This window comes from Saccopteryx leptura, chromosome 3 (assembly GCF_036850995.1).
Source record: "Saccopteryx leptura isolate mSacLep1 chromosome 3, mSacLep1_pri_phased_curated, whole genome shotgun sequence".
Taxonomy (NCBI): domain Eukaryota; kingdom Metazoa; phylum Chordata; class Mammalia; order Chiroptera; family Emballonuridae; genus Saccopteryx; species Saccopteryx leptura.
This window is the reverse complement of record NC_089505.1, coordinates 256,744,700-256,769,044: the sequence shown is the minus strand read 5'-3', so window position 1 is coordinate 256,769,044 and position 24,345 is coordinate 256,744,700. Positions and strand designations below refer to the sequence as shown.

Genomic DNA, 24,345 nt, shown 5'->3' with positions numbered 1-24,345 from the left:
GAGAACAGAAAAAGCCATAGAGAAAATCAATAAAAACAAAAGTTGATTCTTCAAACAGAACAAAACTGACAAACTTTTTGCTGGAAGTACTAAGAGAAAAGTTACTAAATTCAGAAACAAAAGTAGGAACATTTTTATCAATTCTACAGAAATAAAAAGGATTATAAGAGAGCACTATGAAGAACTGAATCTCAAAAAAAATTGGATAAATTAGAAAAAATGGACAAATTTCTAGAAAAACAAAACCTACCAACACTCATTCATAAAAAACTGAACAGATCCATAACTAGTAAGGAGATTGAATCAGCAATAAAAAATCTCCCAATAAAGAAAAGTCCTAGACCTGACTGCTTCACTAGTAAATTCTACCCAACAATTAAACAACTAATACCAATCCAAAACTTCTCCAAAAATAGAAAACGCTTCCTAACTCATTCACTGAGTCCAGCATAACCCTGATATTAAAGGCACATAGAGACACTACAAAAAGAGAAAACTCCAGACCAAAATCCCTTATAAACATTAATGCAAAAATCAACAAAACATTAGCAAACAGAATTCAGCAACATATGAAAAGGATTATACACCATGATCAAGTAGGATTTATTCTTGGAATGACTCAACATACAAGAACCAATCAATGTAATACACCACATCAACAAAATAAAAAAAGACCACATGAGCATCTTAATTGATGCAGAAAAAACAACTGACAAAATTCAACAACTTTTAGTTCTAAAACACTCAACAAAATAGGGAATACAAGCAAACTACCTCAACATAAAAAAGCCATATATGAAAAACTCATAATGTAAATCATACTCAATGTTAAAAGACTGAAAGCTTTTCCTCTAAGATCAGTAATAAGGCTGCTTTCACCACTTCTAACAATCCAATTGAAAGTTTTGGCCCAACCAATTAAGCAAGAAATAGAAATAAAAAACATCCAAAGTGGAAAAAAAGGAAGTAAAATAACCTGTTTATAAATGATGTGACTTTCTATGTAAAAAACACTAAAGACTCCACATATAGGCTCTTAAAATTAATAAATGAATAAGCAAAGTTGCTGGCACAAAGTCAACACACAAAATTCAGTTGTATTTCTAAACATAGACAACATATAAAAAAATTATAAAAACAATTCCACTTAAAATAGTATCAAAAAAGAATCAAATACTTAGAAATTAACCAAAGAGGAAAAAGACTTTAATGAAAACTATAAAATATTGCTAAAAGAAAGGCAAATAAGTGTCAGCCTGGGATGCTGAAGACCCAGGTCTGAAACCCCAAGGTTGCTGCCTTGAGTGTGGGCTCATCTGGCTTGAGCAAGGGCTCACCAGCTTGAGTGCAGGGTCGCCAGATTTGAGCGTGGAATTATAAACATGATCCCATGGTTGCTGGCTTGAGCAAAGGGTCACTGGCTCAGGTGCAGCCTCCCAGGTCAAGGCACATATGAGAAAGAAAGCAATGAACAACAAAGGTGCTGCAACTATGAGTTGATTGCTCTCATTGATTCTCATTGCTCTCTCTTCCTGTCTGTCTGTCTGTCTGTCTGTCTGTCTCTCTCTCTCGCACACTAAAAAAAAAAAAAAATTAAAGTATAAATATATGGAAATACATTCCGTGTTCATACATTGGAAAAGTTAGTATGATTAAAAAATCAAGAGTACCGAAAGTAATCCACAGATTCATTGCAATTCATAACAATAGTACTGATTTTTTTCCCCCCCTTAAGATTTTATTGATTGATTTTGGGGAGAAGAAAAAGAGAAAGGGGTGGGGGAGGAATGAGAAGCATGAATTCATAGTACCTGCTTCTCATATGTGCCATGACAGAGCAAGCCTGGGGTTTCAAACCGGCAACCCCAGCATTCTAGGTCAACACTTGATTCATTGTGCCACTACAGATCAGGCTATACTATTGATGTTCTCTGCAGAAACCAAAAAAAAAAAAAAAACATCCTAAAATTCAAATAGAACTTAAAGGATCCCAAATAGCCAAAAGGAACAAAAGAAAAAACCTGGAGGACTTAAACTTCCCAATAGCAAATCTTGATACAAAGCTATAGTAATCGACACAACACATTATTGGTATAAAGACTCATAAAATGGAATAGAGAGCAAAGAAATAATCCCTCACATATATGGTCAATGATTTCTGACAAAGGTGCCAAGACCATTCAATGGGGAAAGCTTTTTCTGGAAATGCTGAGAAACCTGAATGTCAACATGAAAAAAGATTGAAGTGGGACCCTTACTTAACACATACACAAAAATTAACTCAAAGTGAATCAAGGTCCTAAATATAACATCTAAAGAGGTAAAACTCTGGAAGAAAATATAGGATAAAAGCTTTATGACATTGAATTTGGCAATATTTTCAGTAGAATATCAAAGGCACAGATAACAAAAGAAAAAACAGACAAACTAGAGTTCATGAAAATTTAAAAATTTTGTACATCAGAAGATTATTTAGAGTAAAAAGGCAATGCACAAAATGGGAGAAAATATTTGAAAATTATATATTTGATAAAGGATTACTATCCATAATATATAAAGAACTTCTAAAACTCAACAATAACAAAAAAACCAAACAGCCACCTTCAAAAATGGGCAAAGGACTTGAATAGATATTTTTCAATGATGACATATAAATGGCCAATAAGCACATTAAGAGATAATTAACTTCACTAGTCATTAAAGAATCGCAAATTACAACTACAATGAGCCTGACTAGTGATTGCACAGTGGAGAGAGCACTGACCTGGGACACTGAAGTCCCAACCAAGTTTGAAACCCTGAGATCATCATCCAGCTTGAATGCAGGGTTACTAGCTTGAGCAAAGGGTCACTGGCTTGAGCATGGGATCATGATGATCCCATGGTTACTGGCTTGAAGCCCAAGGTCTGGCCTGAGCAAGGGGGGGGAGGCGCCACTGGCTTGGCTGGAGCCATCAAGGAACGTATGAGAAGCAATTAATGAACAACTGAAGTGACACAGTTACAAGTTGATGTTTCTGATTTCTCTCTCTTCCTGTCAGCTTCTCTCTCTTCCTCTCTCTAAATAAACAAGCAAACAAAAACTACAATGAGATACCATCTCACAACCATTAGGATAGCTTCTATTAAAAAAACAGAAAATGAAAGTGTTGGTTAAGATATGGAGAAACTGAAACCCTTATGTATATTGGGAATGTAAAATGGTACAGTCACTATAAAAAAACAGAAAAGCAGTTCCTTAAAAAATTGAAAATAGTATCACCATATAACCCAGGAATTCCACTTTTAGGTATATAACCCCCAAAATTTAAAGCATCGTCTAAAACATATCTGTACACCCATTATCCTAGCGCCTTTATTCACAACAGCTGAAACACAGAAGAAACCCAAATGTCCATCAACAGATAAACGGACAAGCAAAATGTGGTACACAGATACAAAGGAATACTCTTTGGCTTAAAATGGAAGGAAATTCCGCAAGGTGCCACAGAAATGATGCTTCAGAACATTTTATTAAGTGAAATACACCACACACAAAAAGACAAATACTGTATAATTCCACTTATATGAAGTACTTAGACTAGTTAAAATCATAGAGACAGAATTGCAAATGGCTGGAGGGAAGGAAGAATGGGGAGTTACTATTTAATAGATACAGCATCTCAGTTTTATAAGGTGAAAGCAGTTCAAGGATGGATACTAGTGATAGTTGCACAACAATATGAATATATTTAATACTACTGCACTATATACACTTAAAAATAGTCAAGATGTTAAATTTCATGTTGTGTGTTATTAAAAAAATCAAAACAGTAAATAAGCGCATGAAAAGATGCTCACCATCATTATTCACTAGAAAAGGGCAAAATAAAACTTCAAGATAATACTACATACACACTAGAATGGCTGAAATTACAAAGAATAACCATACCAAGTAACAATGAGAATGTGAAACAAATGGAAATCTCATATGGAGCATGGTACAACTCCTCTGGAAACAGTTTGGCAGCTTCTTATAAAGTTAATCTTATACTTACCATATTACTTGCAATTTCTTTACTTTGTATTTACTCAAGAAAAACAAAAACACATATACCCAAAAAAGACTTGTATATGACTGTATATATCAGTTTTATTCAAATTAGCCCAAATTGTTAACTCGAATGTCCATCAATAGATGAATGCAAAAATTAGTAGCAGCATTTACTCAGCAATAAAAACAATACAATGAGCATCTTACTCAGCAATAAAAAACAAAATACTGGCCCTAGTGGGTTGGCTCAGTGGTAGAGCATTGGCCCAGCATACAGACATCCCAGGGTTTGATTCCTGGTCAGGGCACACAAGAGAAGCAACCATCCGCTTCTCTACCTCTCCCTCTCCCCCTTCTCTCCTTCTTTGCCTCCTGTAGCCAGTGGCTCAACTGGTTCCAGCATCGGCCCTGGGCACACTGAGGATAGCTTGATTGATCTCAGCATGTCAGCCTCAGGCACTAAAAATAGCTCAGTTGATTTGAGCATAGGCCCCAGACCAAAGTTGCTGGTGGATCACGGTGGGGGCACATGTTGGAGTCTGTCTCACTATCTCCTCTCCTCTCACTTAAAAACAAACAAAAAAAAACAAAAAATCAAACTACCAATACATGCAACACTTATCAAACTCAAAATACATGCTGAGTGAAATAAACCAGATACAAAAGAGAATATACCATTATTACTCTATTTACATGACATTCTATAAAATACAAATCTAATCTATAGCAACAGAAAGCAGATCAGTGATTGGCTGGGAGAAGGGGAAGAACTGATTATAAAAGGGTAGGATAAAACCTCTGAGGTAACAAAAATATTCTCTCTCAAATGTGTTTGAGGATAACACAAGTATACACATTTTTCAAAACCGGAACAATAATTTGTAAATAAGTGCATTATTTACTGTGTGGAAAGTATACGTCAACTTTATAAGACATAACACATTTTTCAAAACCGGAACAATAATTTGTAAATAAGTGCATTATTTACTGTGTGGAAAGTATACATCAACTTCATAAGACATAAAACTTAAAACAGATCAAATTTAAGAGCTAAAATTATAAAATTCTTAAAGAAAACACAGTCATCAATCATGACCCTTGGATAACATACTACTTCCAAGGATGAACCCTGAAAATGTAACTTTAAATGTAAAAAACCAGTCACAAAGAACCAAATATATATTGATGGTTCCAGTTATATAACACGTCTACAACAGGCAAATCCATAGATATAAAGTAGATCATATTAGCGATTGCCCAGGACACAAACATTTGGGGGAAAATGAGGATTGATTGCTAACGAGTATGGGGTTTCTTTTGGAAGAATGAAATTGCTCTGGAATTAGTGGTAATGGTTGTACAACTCTGTGAATATATTAAAGATATATTTAAAAGTATACCTCAACTAGGTTCATTTTAAAAGAAAAAAGTGGCCCTGGCCACTCAATGGATAGAGCATCGTCCCAGAGTGCTGAGGTCACAGGTTGCATCCCTAATCAGGGCACATACAAGAAAAGCAACCAATGAGTACACAACTAAATGGAACAACTAAGTAGAACAACAAATTCATGCTTCTCTTTCTCTTTCCTTCCCCCTAACCCCTTAAATCAATGAGAAAAGAAAATGTTTTAAAGAAAAAAGTAAAACTGGTTAAGAAATAAGAATGATTCTAATTATATTTGTAATGTATTAACAGAGATGCATAAATAGAGGCTATATCAGCTGACTGAAAGTAATCTGTGTCTCAGGCATGGTTGGCATTTCAGACATTGCTAGGCTGGCAATGTGTGAGATATGGCAATAAATTTTTCTTATAAGGAGTATGTCATAAAAGTATCCAAAATTTCAAAGGAAACATAAAAATCATTTAATGTGATTCCTTGTCAACTTTTGCATTTTGCAAAGTATTAAAACCAGTGGTAAGATAACAATGTATTCTAAATGTATTTTTCTCATTAACCTTTTAGAGGTAATAGCAACTGATATCAAGTCAAGAACATCAGACTCCTAGGTTCCAAGGTAATTCTAAAAAACAAGTACTAAGAAATTAATATTGAAAGGGAATGTCTGATAATGTTACTCTGTTTTGTTGGTCAGGAGACGGAGCATCATTTCCATTGGGTTTAAAACCAGACTGTGCAATACAGCATTATGAATTTTTTAATATTCCACAAGTGATTGGATTTTCCTAATATAGAACAGTGCTTCTTCAAGTTAATTGTAGTAAAGCACTATTCTTAAAATTTTCATTTTGTTCAGGACCAACAATCTTGTAAAATACTGTCAAAAAAATACAGCAGCGCCTGACCAGGCGGTGGCGCAGTGGATAGAGTGCTGGACTGGGATGCTTAGACCCAAGGTTGCTGGCTCAAGCAAGGGGTTGGTTACTCGGTCTGCTGAAGGTCCACGGTCAAGGCACATATGAGAAAGCAATCAATGAACAGCTAGTGTCACAACGAAAAACTGATGATTGATGCTTCTCATCTCTCTCTGTTCCTGTCTGTCTGTCCCTATCTATCCCTTTCTCTCTCTCTGTCCCTGTAAAGAAAAAATAAATAATAATAAAAAAAAACTTTAAAAAAAATACAGCAGCAACGTCATACTGCTATAAAAATTGCAAAGGCAAAAAAAAAAAATTGCAAAGGCTTACTTTCCACTTCTATACCCATTTCACTGCAGAATAGTCAAAAATGGTCCAACAAGACATTTTTTAGTACTGCTATAAAGAAAAAAAGGGTAAAAACAAAATGAAAAAATGTTTTCAAAAAATTAAATACAGCCCCAGCCAAGTTGCTCAGCTGGTTAGTGCATCATCTCAAAATGAAAAGCTGTGGGTTTGATTCTAGATCAGGGCACATACAAGAATCAACCAATTAATGCATATGTTACTAGAACAAAACAATGTTTCTTTCTTTCCTATGTGCATTCTCTCTCTCAAATCAATAAATATTTTAAATACATAATAACACTGAGTTTTTTAAAAATCATCCAAAGTTTGACTATATAAACAATACATAATTTTTCAACCGAATGAAAAAATGTTTATGACTAGATATATAGTTCAGTGTCATTAATTTTAGCAATGAAAAATTTTTAACAGAGTTGACATGAAGAACTCATTGTATACTTTATCAGACCCTATACTTTAAATTACTTCTCAAATAATAAACTATTTCTACAATCCTACATAGTCTCCTTTGCTACAGTAATGTAGCAAAATTTATACTTGCTAATGGGAAATGAAAATGCTTAATTAAAATAGAATAACTATTGCCCTGGCTGGTTGGCTCAGTAGATAGAGTGTTGTTGGCCCATCGTGGAAGTTCTGGTCAGGGCACATATGAGAAGCAACCATCTGCTTCTCTTCCCCTCCCAGGCCCCTTCACTCTCTCTTCCCCTCGCCCAGCCAGTGGCTCGGCTGGTCTGAACATTGGCCTCAGGCACTGAAGATAGCTTGGTTAATTCGAGCATTGGCCCAAGTTGGGGCTTGCCAGGTGGATCCCAGTTGGGGCACATGTAGGAGTCTGTCTCTCTATCCACCTCTCAACAACAAAAAAAACCAAAAAACTATTGTTATTTGGCTAAAACAGTGAATTTTTTACTTACCACAGTCCAGGATTCCTGATCTTTAGGCTCCAGAATTCCAGAATTAAAAATTTCTAATAACTGTTGAAGCCCTCCAGCAGCAACAAACTGTAAGTAATTAAGAACATAATGGTAAGAGAAAATCAGCTACATAATGTAAAAAAGACCTGTTTTTTGATTCAGTAACTGGGTATGTGTATATGTCTGTAAGTAAAATATTGTATCTTTCATTTAAGAAATTTCTTTCACTTAACCAAAATAACTTATATACAAAGTAATAACATATAGCCTACTTTCAAGAATTTTTAAAGAAGATTCCTGCAAAAATCTACACTGTCTCTTTATATTCCACTGACCATTTAATCCCAGATACTGGGATGTCCTAACACAGTATTCCAATGAAGAAAACATTTAAGTGCTAAAAATAGAAGCAACCAAGGCACTAATGTTGATATAATCAGTGATTGAGAATAATACCTAATAATACCTAATTTTTAAGCTAACCTTTAAGAGTAAATTAATTTAAAACCAATTAATAATTATGACACCTAATTTTGGGAAATTAGAAATAAATTATTTTTATCAATATACTGCAAAATACATGATCAAACCTTGCAACTCCAGGAATTTTTACTATTTTCCACTTGATCCTCACTTGAATCATCAGAATCTGGATAAAGATCACTGTAACTTCCCTATGGGAAAGGCAAAAATAATAGTAAGAGAAAAAATTATTCTGGCATTAAAAGGTAACACAATTCTGGAATTCTGTTCCAGAATTGTGTTACCTTTGTTACCGTAATGATAATAATGAAAATGCAATTACCGTTGACTCTCTTCTTATTCTTCTGTTAGGTTTTCCCAGTGCTTCAATAATTTCCAGGGCATATAATAGCTTGTGAGCACTCTTAATTTTCAGAAGTTCTTTCCAATTAAGTCCATCATTATTCTTAAATTAATAATAAAAAGAAACCTTTAAGTTTTTCACACCAACTTAAGGGAACCCACCAAAATTAAAGAAATTGACACTATATAAAAACTCAAATATTACATATACATTGAAGTTTACTCAAACATATGAAGACAAACTGGTACTAACGCTATGCTTAAAACACCATTATTAAATAAATTTGTTAAAATTAATACACCAACAGAATAGAAAAAAATTGTATCTTGTTAACTTTCACAACAGTTGAATATATTTACCAACTGACCAATAAAAAAACATTGCAGCCTAGCTAAATGTGTAAACTTTTAAGAATACAGACATAGTAAAATCTATGTTCAATATTTGTAAGTTCCACCGCCAGCACATTTAAAGATATTTAATTGATTTACAGAGATCATAGTAGCTTCACTGTAGTTCTTCACTGATTGCTTCTCATATGTGCCCTGACTGGGCAAGCCTGAGGTTTCAAACCAATGATCTCATCATTCCAGGCCGATGCTTTATTCACTGCGCCACCACAGGTAAGGCCGCATGTGACCTTTAAATAGGTTGGTAGCCTGACCTGTGGTGGCAAAGTGGATAAAGCCTTGACCTGGAATGCTGAGGTCACCGGTTTGAAACCCTGAGCTTGCTTGGTAAAGGAACAAATGACAAGCAACTACTGTGGGCTGATGCTTCCTACTCTTTCCCCTCCTTTCTCTCTCTCTACCCACTCACCTAAAAATCAATAAATAGGCCCTGGCCAGTTGGCTCAGCGGTAGAGCGTCGGCCTGGCGTGCGGGGGACCCGGGTTCGATTCCCGGCCAGGGCACATAGGAGAAGCGCCCATTTGCTTCTCCAACCCCCCCCCCTCCTTCCTCTCTGTCTCTCTCTTCCCCTCCTGCAGCCAAGGCTCCATTGGAGCAGAGATGGCCCGGGCGCTGGGGATGGCTCCTTGGCCTCTGCCCCAGGCTAGAGTGGCTCTGGTCGCTGCAGAGCGACGCCCCAGAGGGGCAGAGCATCGCCCCGTGGTGGGCAGAGCATCGCCCCTGGTGGGCGTGCCGGGTGAATCCCAGTCGGGCGCATGCAGGAGTCTGTCTGACTATCTCTCCCCGTTTCCAGCTTCAGAAAAATACAAAAAAAAAAAAAAAAAAAAAAACAATCAATAAATCTTTAAAAAATAAAAAAAGCATATGCACATACATACATTTAAAAATATTGTTCTTTTCTATTCTCCAGTTATGAAATTGTTATTCACACTTAGTGTACACCTTTAACAATATTATTAGAGCTACTCTGAGTCATGAACCACCATTTTCCAGGCCTACCTTCTTCACTTCTAAGTCATTAAAGATATAGGCCCTTCTGAAATCAAATGACAAAGTCCCAAATCATAAATAACTATTAGCATGATATTAAAACATTGTTTTTCCATTCATCCTCTAGGTATTCTATTAGTATTTCCAGAAAGCAACCCATTATATTGCTTTAAAAAAGTAATCTTGCTCTGGCAGGTTGACTCAGTGGATAGAGCATTAGCCTGGTTTACAGACATCACAGGTTTGATTCCCAGTCAGGGAACTCAAGAAAAACAACCATCTGCTTCTCTCCTTCCCTTTCCACAGTCAGTGGCTCGAGTGGTTCAAGTGCCAGTCCCAGCTACTGAGGATAGCTCCATTGGTTTAAGCATGTTAGCCTCAGGTGCTAAAAATAGCTCTGTTGATTTGAACACTGACTCAGATGGGGATTGCTGGGTGGATCCTGGTCAGGGCACATGCGGGAGTCTGTCTCACCATCTCGCATCCTCTCACTTAAAGTAAAAAAAGTAATCTCTAATTTTTTTTTTTTTTTTGTATTTTTCTGAAGCTGGAAATGGGGAGAGACAGTCAGACAGACTCCCGCATGCGCCGGACCGGGATCCACCCGGCACGCCCACCAGGGGCGACACTCTGCCCACCAGGGGGCGATGCTCTGCCCCTCCGGGGTGTCGCTCTTATGCAACCAGAGCCACTCTAGCGCCTGGGGCAGAGGCCAAGGAGCCATCCCCAGCGCCCGGGCCATCCTTGCTCCAATGGAGCCTTGGCTGCGGGAGGGGAAGAGAGAGACAGAGAGGAAGGAGGGGGAGGTGGAGAAGCAAATGGGCGCCTCTCCTATGTGCCCTGGCCGGGAATCGAACCCAGGTCCCCCGCACGCCAGGCCGACACTCTACCGCTGAGCCAACCGGCCAGGGCCGTAATCTCTAATTTTAACACATGCCTTTATAATGATATCTAACACACATGTGAGAGGTCATGCCCCTGTAGAAAATTAACAATATATATTAGCTAATTATTAGCCTCATCCCCCTCCCCAATTTTATCAGTTGACTGTACGAGCATTTAAAACAGGGGTCCCCAAACTTTTTACACAGGGGGCCAGTTCACTGTCCCTCAGACCATTGGAGGGCCGGACTATAAAAAAAAACTATGAACAAATCCCTATGCACACTGCACATATCTTATTTTAAAGTAAAAAAACAAAACAGGAACAAAACCAATATTTAAAATAAAGAACAAGTAAATTTAAATCAACAAACTGACCAGTATTTCAATGAGAACTATGCTTCTCTCACTGACCACCAATGAAAGAGGTGCCCCTTCCGGAAGTGCGGCAGGGGCCAGATAAATGGCCTCAGGGGGCCGCATGCGGCCCGCGGGCCGTAGTTTGGGGACCCGATTTAAAACAAGCACTGCTGCATGTCATCAAATCATACTGTATCTTTTCTAAAACATTTTTGTTGTCAAAACTAAGCACTATTCAGAACATATAATAATATGAAAAATTGCTAATATAAAGGCAAATCTATATTTTCTAAAGATAACTTTAGTAAAACATTCTTGGTTTTATATTTGGCCTATATTATTCAACATCACTAATATTTAAATAAACATTAAAACAAACTAGGGAGGCCAGGAAAATGGCAACAAAGTAGGTAGAAGTTACAACTCCCATGTCCCAGAACCAAAGTGGATTACAACTTAACTTGGGAATAACCATCTTGAAAAACCAACTCTGGACTAAACTAAGAGGAATCTATAACCAAGCATCACCGAAGAAGCCACACCGAGACTGGTAGGAAGGGCAGAGACGTGGAAAGGGTGAGAGGCAGCTCAGAAGGTCTCTTGCAGCAGGGAGGGTTGCCGGGAGAGTTGTGGGTTCTCAGCCCCAGGACCAAAACCCCAGCCTAGAGCCACATAGTCTAGAAGAGGCGTAGGGACAGTATTTAGCTGAAAGAAGAAACGGGTTACTTAAGTTTGCGAGAGGGAGGCAAAACTCTCAGACCAAGGCTCCGTCTTGAAGAAACTGCAGAGAAAACCTAATTCACAGCCACTTATCCGGTGATCTGGGAGCAGAACACTAAGAGGACTGGAGTTAGGAGAGAAGGGTGTAGTCTCGGCGGCACACGGAGAGATTGTGGGGGACAGCCAACCTGACCCCTGTACTAAGTTACTCCAAAGCCTAAAGTGCCCATTTTTCCTAGGAGAACCAAGCCAGCAAAGGGAAGCAATTACCTCGCCCACAAGAGGCTCTCCTGCTCTAGTCGGTGCAAAAAGACACTTAGAAGCTGGGGGCACATCAGGGACACAGGTTTTGAGTGCTAAGGTTTGGGATACCCCGCCCCCTCCCAAATACTACTGAGTACCCTCCGAAGGGCAGGAGAGCCCGGCTGCAGCAGTGGCTGTGGTACTCAACTGGCACAATGGTGGAGGGCGGAGCACAGTGAGGCAGACCATGTGGCGGTGGTGGGGAGCAGCAGTAGGGAAGAGCAGAACCTGGAGAGGCCTCCTGTGCTCCGCAGAGGGTGGAACCAGGTGGGGGGAGGCGTCCCTGCACCTGTGAGGGGGCGGAGACTGGAGAGGGGTCTTTTGCACCCACGGGGGTAGGGGGGTGGGGGGGATAGCTCGGCAGCCTGGCCCGCATGGTGACAGTGAGGGGAAGAGCCCAGAGGGGAGCCCCCGCACACCCACAAGGTAGCAGAGCCTGGCAAGGCGAGGAGTCCCCAGCACATGCAGGGCAGCCCAAACTGCAGCCGCAAGCCACACGTCTGGCAGTGTTGGTGCCTGAGGAGGCTGTGGCAGCTGGGAACCGATGGAAAGACCACACCTTGGGAATAGAGAGGCCACACACACTGGCTAAGAATAGATAAAAGCCAGCCTAGGAGTGTAGCTGATATTTACAACGGCATCAGGTCCCAGCAGAGGCAGCCACAAATTCTGGATCGCCTGTAGCTCCAAGAAGGTTATTAAGGGCCAGTCATAAGTAGAGGCCCCCACTAGTCTATACCAGGTTCTGGCCAGGGAGATCCAGGGCTGGTACATCCAGTGGGCAGATACAGAGAGCATCAGCTCAGGAAATAACCCTAGTTAGAGCAGTATCTTAAGGAAAGGCTCCTCACACCTGACCCAGCTAAGACACAGAAAATGCTGACACAAATAGCAAAAAGAGCAGTAGCAGCAGACAAGTAGCCTACAGTGGACTGAATACAAGTAAAAGCTGAAGCCAACCCAAGAAGATCTAGAAACAACACAACTGAAAGCTGGAGGTAGACAACACCAACCCTATACTCTGCTAGCTACACAAACAACACATCCAAAGGAGCAGTTTATACAGAGACAAGACGGGAAGACAGAATGCAATTCAAATGAATCAACAAGAGAAATCCTCAGGAAAAAAACTGAATGAGATGGAAATAGCTAAGATACCAGATGCAGAGGTTAGAATAATGATTGTTAGGATACTCAAGGATCTTAGGGCAACAATATCTATCTTTTTTTTTTTTTTTTTTTTTTTTTTTTTACAGAGGCAGAGATAGACAGGGACAGACAGACAGGAACGGAGAGAGATGAGAAGCATCAATCATCAGTTTCTCTTTGCGCGTTGCGACTTCTTAGTTGTTCATTGATTGCTTTCTCACATGTGCCTTGACCGTGGGCCTTCAGCAGACCAAGTAACCCCCTGCTGGAGCCAGCGACCTTGGGTCCAAGTTGGTGAGCTCTTTGCTCAAGCCAGATGAGCCTGCGCTCAAGCTGGCGACCTCGGGGTCTCGAACCTGGGTCCCTCCGCATCCCAGTCCGACGCTCTATCCACTGCGCCACCACCTGGTCAGGCTCTTAGGGCAACAATAGATGGACATAATGAGCACCTAAACAAAGACATAGTATGCATCAAAAAGGACATTGAAGTCATAAAAAAGAACCAGACAGAAATGACAAACATAATATAAGAAATGAAGACTACCCTAGAAGGAATTAAAGCAGGGTGGATGAAGCTGAGGATTGAATCAGCAACTTAGAGGACAAGATAAGCAAAAGCACAAAAGCAGAACAGCAAAAAAAAAAAAAAGAGGATCAAAAAGTATGAGAAAACTCTAAGAGAGTTCTGTGACAACATGAAGAGAAACAACATCCGTATCACAGGGGTTCCTGAAGAAGATAAAAACAAGAGATAGAGAATCTGGTTGAAGAAATCATAGCTGAAAACTTCCCTAAATCGATGAAAGAAAAAGTCACACAAGTTCAAGCAGCACAGAAAATCCCATTAAAGAGGAACCCAAAGAGACCTACACCAAAACACATCATAATTAACTTATCAAAGCTAAGAGATAAAGAATACTAAAAAGCTGCAAGAGAAAAAGCAATAACCCACAAAGCAGCCCCATAAGGATGACATCCGACTTTTCAACAGAAACACTTGAGGCCAGAAGGAAATGGCAAGAAGTTTCAAAGTAATGCAAAACAAGAACCTACAACCAAGACTTCTTTATCCAGCAAGGCTATCATTTAAAATAGGAGAAATAAAAAAGCTTCCCAGACAAAAAAAAAAACTCAAGGAATTCATTACAACCAAATCAATACTGCAAGAAATGTTAAGGGGCCTGTTGTAAACAGAACAATGAAGGGAAAAAATCTAGTAAAAGAGAAATGTAGATTTAAAGAATAAAATGGCAATAAACAACTACATATCAATAATAACCTTAAATGTAAATGGATCAAATGCCCCAATCAAAAGACATAGGGAAGCTGGGTAGATAATAAAACAGGACCCGTACAGCCTGACAAGGCGGTGGCGCAGTGGATAGAGCATCGGACTGGGATATGGAGGACCTGGTTTTGAGACCCCAAGGTTGCCAGCTTGAGCGCATGCTCATCTGGTTTGAGCAAGGCTCACCAGCTTGAGCCCAAGGTCGCTGGCTCGAACAAGTGGTCACTCAGTCTGCTGTAGCCCCCCAGTCAAGGCACATATGAGAAATCAATGAACAACTAAGGAACTGAAATGAACAACTGATGTTTCTCATCTCTCTCCCTTCCTGTCTGTCACTATCTGTCCCTCTCTCCAATTCTGTTACTCCCACAAAAAAAAAAAGGGACCCGTACATATGCTGTCTAAAAGAGACCCACCCTAAAAGAAAAGATAAACATAGACTGAAAGTAAAGGGATGCAAAAAAATATCTAATGCAAATGGAAATGAAAAAAAAGCTGGGGTACCAATACTCATATCAGACAAAATAGACTTTAAAACAAAGACTACAGTAAGGGATAAAGAAGGTCACTACATAATAATAAAGGGAGCAATCCAACAAGAAGATATAACCATTATAAATATCTATGCACCTAATATAGGTGCACCTAAATATATAAAGCAGATTTTGATAGATGTAAAGGGCGAGATCAACAGCAATACTATAATAGTAGGGGATTTCAATACTCCACTAACATCACTGGATAGATCCACAAGAAAAAAAATTAACAAAGAAACAGCAGAATTAAGGGTCACACTAGATCAACTGGATTTAATAGATATCTTCAGAACCTTTCACCTTAAAGCAGCAGAATATACATTCATTTCAAGTGCTCATGGTACATTCTCTAGGATAGACCACATGTTAGGACACAAAACAAGTCTCAATAAATTTAAGAAGACTGAAATCATATCATGCAACTTCTCTGATCACATGGCATGAAAACTAGAAATCAACTGCAATAGAAAACTGAAAAACACTGAAACACTTGGAAACTAAATAACGAATGGGTTAATAATGAGATCAAGGAAAAAATAAAAAATTTCCTTGAAACAAATGAAAATGAACATAACTCAAAATTTATGGGACACAGCAAAAGCAGTCCTGAGACAGAAGTTCATAGCATCACAGGCATACCTTAGGAAGCAAGAAAAAACTCAAATAAACAACTTAACCCTGCATCTGAAAGAACTAGAAAAAGAATAACAAGTAAAACCCCAGAGTAAGTAGAAGGAAGGAAATAATAAAGGTCAGAGTAGAAATAAATGACATAGAGGCTAAATAAACAATACAGAAGATCAATAAAACCAAGCGCTGGTTCTTTGAAAAGGTAAACAAGATTGATGAACCTTTAACCAGACTCACTAAGAAAAACAGAGAGAGGACTGAAATAAAATTAGAAATGAGAGTGGAGAAGTAACAACTGACACAGTAGAAATAAAAAGGATTTTAAGAAAATACTATGAAGAACTGTATGCCAAAAAATTAGACAACCTAGGTGAAATGGATAAATTCCTTGAAACATATAATCTTCCAAAAAATCAATATGGAAGAAACAGAAAACCTCAACAGACAGTTTACAACAAATGAGATCGAAACAGTTATCAAAACACTCCCAACAAACATAAGCCATGGGCCAGATGGCTTCACAGGTGAATTCTACCAAATATTCAAAGTACTAACTCCTATCTTTCTCAAGCTATTTCAAAAAATTCAAGGAGGGAAGACTTCCAAACTCCATTTATGAGGCGAGCATAATTCTGATTCCAAAATCAGGCAAAGACAATACAAAGAAAGAAAATTATACGCCAATATCCCTGATGAATTTAATGCTAAAATCCTCAACAAAATATTAGCAAACAGGATCTGGCAATACATGAAAAAAAATCATACATCATGATCAAGTGGGAAGGCTGGTAAAATATTCGCAAATCAATCAATGTGGTTTATCACATAAACAAAAGGCAGGATAAAAATCACATGATAATATCAATAGATTCAGAAAAAGCATTTGATAAAATCCAGCACCAGTTCATGATCAAAACTCTCAGCAAAGTGGGAATACAGGGAACATACCTCAACATGATAAAGGCCATCTATGACAAACCCACAGCCAACATCATACTCAATGGGCAAAAATGAAAAGCAATCCCCTTAAGATCAGGAACAAGGCAGGGGTGCCCCCTTTCACCACTCTTATTCAACATAATTCTGGAAGTCCTAGCCACAGCAATCAGACAAGAAGAAGAAATAAAAGGCATCAAAACTGTAAAGAAGTAAAACTATCATTATTTGCTGATGATATGATACTGTTCATAGAAAACCCTAAAGACTCACCAACAATTATCTGTCTGAAAGAGAAATTTAGAAATCAATCCCCTTCACTATTGCAACAACAATAAAATAACGTGCCTAGGAGTAAATTTAACCAAGGAGATTAAAGACTTGTACTTGAAAAATTATAAAACATTGATAAACGAAATCAAGGAAGATACAAACAAGTGGAAGCATACACCGTGTTCATGGATAGAAAAAATAAACATCATTAAAATGTCTATATTACCCAACGCAATTTATAAATTCAATGCAATTCCTATTAAAATACCAATGACATACTTCAAAGATATAGAATAAATATTCCCAAAATTCATATGGAACCAAAAAAGATCATGAATAGACTCAGCAATCTTGAAAAAGAATAAAGTGGGTGTTATCACACTTCCTGATATCAAGTTATACTATAAGGCCATTGTACTCAAAACAGCTTGCTTGGTACTGGCATAAAAACAGGTATACAGATCAATGGAACAGAACAGAGAACCCAGAGATAAACCCTTACCTTTATGGACAATTGATATTTGACAAAGGTGGTAAGAGCATACAATGGAGTAAAGGCAGTCTCTTTAAAAAATGGTGTTTGGGAAAATTGGACAGCTACCAGCAAAAAATGAAACTAGACCACCAACTTACACCATTCACAAAAATAAACTCAAAATGGATAAAAGACTTAAATGTAAGTAGTGAAACCAAAAGCATCTTAGAAGAAAACATAGGCAGTAAGCTCTCCAACATCTCTTGCAGCAATATATTTGCTGATTTATCTATACGAGCAAGTGAAATAAAGGACAGGATGAACAAATGAGACTATATCAAACTAAAAGCTTCTGCACAGCTAAGGACAATATGAACAAAATAAAAAGACAAACCTTGCAATGGGAGAATATATTCGACAATATGTCCAATAAGAGGTTAATAACCAAAATTTATAAAGAACTTGTAAAACTCAGCTCCAGGAAGATAAACAATCCAATCAAAAACTGGGCAGAAGAAATGAATAGACACTTCTCCAAAGAGGACATACAGATGGCCAATAGGCAGATGAAAAAAAGTTCATCAATAATCATTAGAGAAATGCAAATTAAAACCACAATGAGATATCACCTCACACCTGTCAGAATGGTACTCATTAACAAAACAACACAGAATAAGTGCCAGTGAGGATGTGGAGAAAAGGGAACCCTCCTGCACTGCTGGTGGGAATGCAGACTGGTGCAGCTACTGTGAAAAATAGTATGGAGATTCCTCAAAAAATTAAAAATGGAACTGCCTTTAGACCCAGCTATCCCACTTTTAGCAATATATCCTAAGAATACCAAATCACTGATTCAAAAGAAGAAATGCACCCCCATGTTTATTGCAGCTTTGTTTACAATAGCCAAGATCTGGAAACAGCCCAAGTGTCCGTCAGTGGACAAGTGGATTAAAAAGCAGGGGTACATATACACAATGGAATACTACGAGGTCATAAAAAAGAAGGAAATCTTACCTTTTTTGACAACATGGATGGACCTGGAAACTATTATGCTAAGTGAAATAAGCCTGGCATAGAAAGAAAAATATCATATGACCTCACTCATTTGAGGAATCTAATGAACAATGAGAACTGAGGAGAGGAATAGAGACATAGGCAGGATCAAAGGGACCAGAAGGAAATTGGACAGAGGGAAAGGGGATGAGAGGATGGGATCAGAGAAGGGAAAGAGATTGGTAAAATTATATACACATAACACAGCATTATAGATATCAGGAAAGCAAATCCTGGAGGAAAGGAGAGAGTGTGTTGGGGCGAGGGAAGCAAGGGGGATGCTGAGGGGAACATGTGGTGGGGGGGATGTATTCAGTGGGACACCTGAATCTATTTAAATACAATAAAATAAAACAAACAAAAAAATGAACTGACACTTTTTATCTATCAAATAAACAAAATTTTACTGAAAGTACAGGTCAAAACCAATAGAAATGTAAACTAGTATCATCCTTCAGAAGAATCTCTGTGGGCTTACCTGTTCATCTGAGATATTCTGGAATGCCATCAACATGTTAGGACATGTAGGAAGAAGCATCAGTAGTTCCCACACACGCCTAGAGAGATTTTCTGCATGAAGATGAAGTTCTTCACATCTTAAGCTCTATATAAATAAGAAAACTTGCTTATCAAGATGGATCAGTTAAAAATAAAAACTAAAGTATTTTTTTGCATAAAATCACTAATTACCAAGTTTGATAATATTTTACAGTCTTACTTTAACAGTGAGTAATTATTTTTTTAGTGAGAGACAGAGGGATAGACAGGGACAGACAAAGACAAGACAAAGACAGGAAGGGAGAGAGATGAGAAGCATCAGTTCTTCACTGCAGCATCTTAGTTGTTCATTGATTGCTTTTTCATGTGTGCCTTGACTGGGGGGCTACAGCAGAGCGAGTGACCCCTTGCTCAAACCAATGACATTTGGGATCAAGCCAGCAACCATGGGGTCATGTCTATGATCCCACGCTCAAGCCACATAAGCCCACGCTTAAGCTGGATGAACCCGTGCTCAAGCTGGTGACCACGGGAGTTTTGAACCTGGGTCCTTTGTGTTCCAGGCTGATGCTCTATCCACTGTGCCACCGCCTGGTCAGGGGAAATAAACTGTTTCTTACATGATAAATACACTTATTCAATAAATTGAGTTATGTCAACATTATGGTCTTTCAACTTATTATTGTAAACACTTTTCTGGAAAGAAAAGTGACCTGTAATTCTGTCCCTTTTCCTCAGGAAACTTTTCAAATAGAAGTGAAAAGAATAGAATGTTTCATAAAGACATTCAAGTAAATTTCAATAAAGCTAACATCTATTTATTTTATTAGGGTTAGTACTCTAAGAATGATGAAAATGTGAATTAAATTCTTAACCTTATATTTGGAAAAAGAGTACAGCTGTTCCTATTACTTTGCCTATCCATACCTTGTATCTTTCAATATCAAGACAAGCAGAGTTAAGAGGAAAGTAAATCATTTTTACTAAAGAATCCATTTATATCACTTGTTAAATTTGAACTCTGCAAGGTGCTGAGATAATAGATAAGTTGAAGATTGTTCAGGAAGTATATAAGAAGTGGGCAAGTTTCCTTATTTTTTCGTTTTAATTAGAGCACAACTCCAAGAGTTAAACAAGCAGCAAAAGCTTCTTTATAGTTTTGAAATTTTCCAGAGTATGAATTTATATATTATTATTCTACTATTGCTGCTGTCATATTTTGGGGGGCAGGGGTGTAATAAGTCTAAGAAATGCCAAAGAAATTTTCTATGCATCTATAAAGAGTAATTTGGTTCTTTTGTGTAATGGTATAAAGCTAGTATACATTGAAGACAAGGGCATGTTAGGGGTAACAGTTTCAGGGTAAACTTTGTTTTCCACAATGCCAATAAAGAAAAATAAAGCAACCCAAGTAATAATTTTGCTTTAGTTGGGAAAATGACATTGAAAGTATTTCAGTCAAATAAAACTCATTCCTTTGTAAACACCGAATTAAAAAAAAAAAAAAAAGACTAAACTTCAAAAAAAGATTTGAAGGAAAAAAATCTGCCTTGGCCAAGTAGCTCAGTTGGTGGGAGCATCATTCTTATGTGCCATGGTTGAGTTGGATCCCCAGTCAAGGCACATAAAATAATCAAGCAATGACTACATAAATAATGACTACATAAATAATCTTGCTTCTCTCTCACACCCTCCTCTCTCTCTAAATTCAATCAATAAATTTTTTCCCCTTCTTTTTCCAAATGAGGGGAATGGGGATAGAGAGACAGACTCCTGCATGTGGCCCAAACAGGATCCACCCAGCAACTCCTGGCTGGAGTCTAAGCTCTGCCTATCTGTGGCCATGCTCACAACCAAGCTATTTTTAGCACCTGAGGCAGAGGCTCCAGGGTGCCATCCTCACTGTCTGGGGCTAATGCACTCGAACCAATTGAGCCATGGCTACAAGAGAGGAAGAGAGAGAGAAAGAAAGAGAGAGAAGGGGGAGAGGTAGGGGTGGAGAAGCAGATGGGCACTTCTCCTGTGTGCCCTGACTGGGAATCAAACTTGGGACTTCCACACGCCACACCAATGCTCTACCACTGAGCCAACTAGCCACAACGCAATAAATAAATTTTAGAAATTGTATTCGGAATTAAAATTTTCCATTTGCATATGACTATGTTCTGTTATGATCAGAAGGCCCTACAATATGGGTCATGTACAATGAAGATCCTTTATTTCTATCTTCTAGGCCAAACAAGTCTTATACAAAGAAACTTTATATCAACAATGACATACTTAACCACAAAGTTCATTAAAATACCCCTGCTAAAAAATAAATGCTTCCCTTCTGGTTTAGGTCTTATGTGGACTATTCTAATGACCTATTAACTGATCCTCCACCTCTGGTTTTTGTTTTCTCCACACTAACACCTAAACTTTGCTTCTAAAAGCCCAGAAAATGATCTCCTTTTGTTGCTATAAAACCTTCCATGATGATGGAAACATTTTACAAAGAATAAAAATCTCATATGGTTGTTTGTGGCATTGGTTACAATCTCCCTTTCTGTCCTTGTATTTGTATCATACTATATTCACACTTCTAAGTTTTTCAAACATGCCATTCACTTTTCTGTGAATCTAGAATGTTTCTGTTCAGTTTCATTCAGCAGTTGGACCCAATATTAAAAACTCCCCTTTTCCAAAATCCTTCCCCCAATTTTTTTTTACCTCCCTTATGTTCCCATAACACACTGCATAGAAAGAACACTAGCACCCTCCTGGAACAATGGCAAATTATTTTTTATTTTTTTTATTTTAGAGAGGAAGGGAGAGAGAAACAGAAACATCAATCTGTTCCTGTATGCGCCCTGACCAGGGATCAAACCCGCAACCTTTGCACATCACGAAAAGGTTCAAACCAACCAAGCTATCCAGCCAGAACCTGGGAATTCTTGTAATTAATTTTCTCTTTTAAACTGCCAATACAGTGTTGACATGAAATAAAAGGTCATTAAGTACGTACTTATGGAATAAAACTTAAAAGGTAAGGCAATGGGAGGTTCATGGGCATACATTATTAAATACTCTGCTTGAACAAGAGGGGAATTTCTTGAGAATTTATGAATGCGCTACCACAAAAGAAACCAAACTACTGGAAACAGAGAACTCAGTGGCTACCACTGTTTCTATGATCAAACATATGTATTTTATTTATTTATTTTTCTACTTTTCCAAGTGAGAGGAAGGGAGATAGATAACTCTGGCATGTACCCCAACGGAGATTCACCTGGCAACCCCCATCTTGCACTGATACTCTGCCCATTTGGGGCCATGCTTACAACCAAGCTATTTTTAGCACCTGATGTGGAGGCTCAATGGAGCCATCCTCAGCACCTGGGGCTGATGCGCTTGAACCAATTGAGCCCTGGCTGCAGGAGGGGAGGAGGGGAGGAGGGAGGAGAGAAGAGAGAAGAGAGAGGAAGAGAGAGGAGAGGGAAGGTGGAGAAGTAAATGGTCACTTCTCCTGTGTACCCTGACTGGGAATCAAACCCAGGACATTCACACACTGGGCCAATGTTCTACCACTGAGCCAACTGGCCAGGGCCAAACATGTTTTGGAAACAGAAAAAAAGTCACTTAACATTCTTGGGAAAGAAAGAAAAGCAGCTATCAAAGGCAAGCCATCAAAGTACCACTATTAATTGCTACTCAACCTCAAAATAATGATTCACTGGGCGAGATATATCAATAAACAACATCTTATGATAAGTCCATTTAAAGGCATTAAGAAAACAAAGTCAGTGGACTGAAAATGATTCCTTTAGGTGACCTCATACACACTCTTGAATTTAAACAGCATCTTTATAGTGATAACCCACAAACTTAGTTCTCTAGAGCAAACATCCTCTCTGAGCTCCAAATTCATATTCAACTGCTTAGCAGATATCTACACCTGATGTCCCACATGCATCCATTCTTCTTCTCAAATGGAATCTATCTAGTTACTCAAGTAAGAAACTTGGCTGCCATCTCTGTTTTCCATCTTCCTGAACCCAAGTCTTACTCCACTCTTAAGCCAATTCACGATTAAGTTATGCTGTTTTGACCTACTGTCCACTTAATTTATGTCCACTGCAACAACTTATTTCAGGGCACCATCAATGCTTTCTTGGATGGTCATATTAGTTTCTTACACCTTTTCTATTCTTGCCAAACAAACTTATATTACCTTTAAAACAAAAATCAGAACATGTGTCTTTCTCAGCTTAAGATATTTTAATACTGTCCACCTTACTCAGAGTAAAATAGAAATGGCTTGCGATAGCTCATTTGGCTCATCTGCGATAGCTCAATCTCATTCCTCTCATTTCACTCTCCCACCATCCTCCACATTCTCTTCACTTGCTCTCTAACAATTCCTAGACCTACATCCTTTTATCAAGAGCTTCAGAAATCAGGTTATTCTACCCAAATTACTCATTTTCTTCACTTAGCTAGCTCCTTTTCATCCTTCTACCTCAGATTACATAGAGTCTCCCTCAGAGAAACCTTCCCTGAACAAATAATATATAAAGGGGTCTTTTTTGCCTACCATTTGGTGGTGCAGTGGATAAAGTGTCAACCTGGAAGAGCTGAGGTCACTGGTTTGAAACCCTTACCTTGCCTGGTCAAGGCACTTATGAGAAGCAACTATAAGTTGATACTTCCCGCTCCCTTCCTCCCCCCTCTTTAAAATCAATAAATAAAATTTAATAAATAAAGCTCTTTCACGATGCCCCAATAATGGCACATCATGTCTCAGTCTTAGCACCTACCTCTACCTAAATTATTTATGTTAGTATACCTAAAACTATTTAAAACTACTTATCTGGCCCTGGCTGGTTGGCTCAGCAGTAGAGCGTCGGCCTAGCGTGCGGGGGACCCGGGTTCGATTCCCGGCCAGGACACATAGGAGAGGTGCCCATTTGCTTCTCCACCCCCCACCCCCTCCTTCCTCTCTGTCTCTCTCTTCCCCTCCCGCAGCCAAGGCTCCATTGGAGCAGAGATGGCCCGGGCGCTGGGGATGGCTCCTTGGCCTCTGCCCCAGGCGCTAGAGTGGCTCTGGTCGCTGCAGAGCGACACCCCGGAGGGGCAGAGCATCGCCCCCTGATGGGCGTGCCGGGTGGATCCCGGTCGGGCGCATGCGGGAGTCTGACTGTCTCTCCCTGTTTCCAGCTTCAGAAAAATACAAAAAAGAAAAAAGAAAGAAAAAGAAAAAAAAGAAAAAAAACAAAAAACTACTTATCTGTTCAGCATGTAAATTATGTCAATTATGTGTCTTCCCCATTGGATTCAATGAAGGTGAAGCCTGACTTATTTAGATCCTTGTAAAACAATACTTTAAACACTATGC

The 24,345-nt window shown here is 38.7% G+C and overlaps 1 protein-coding gene across 2 annotated transcripts in view; it reads right to left on the bottom strand.

Annotated features, from left to right (window-relative positions):
• USP34 (ubiquitin specific peptidase 34) overlaps nt 1–24,345 on the bottom strand; it is a 307,835-nt gene that overhangs the window by 108,423 nt on the left and 175,067 nt on the right. For both annotated transcript variants that reach the window (XM_066378190.1, XM_066378191.1), the window contains exons 30-33: nt 18,949–19,074; nt 8,445–8,567; nt 8,230–8,313; nt 7,640–7,726 (exon numbers count right to left, since the gene is read on the bottom strand). In XM_066378190.1, the coding sequence (XP_066234287.1) occupies nt 7,640–7,726; nt 8,230–8,313; nt 8,445–8,567; nt 18,949–19,074 (420 nt within the window). The remainder of the gene's footprint in view (nt 1–7,639; nt 7,727–8,229; nt 8,314–8,444; nt 8,568–18,948; nt 19,075–24,345) is intronic.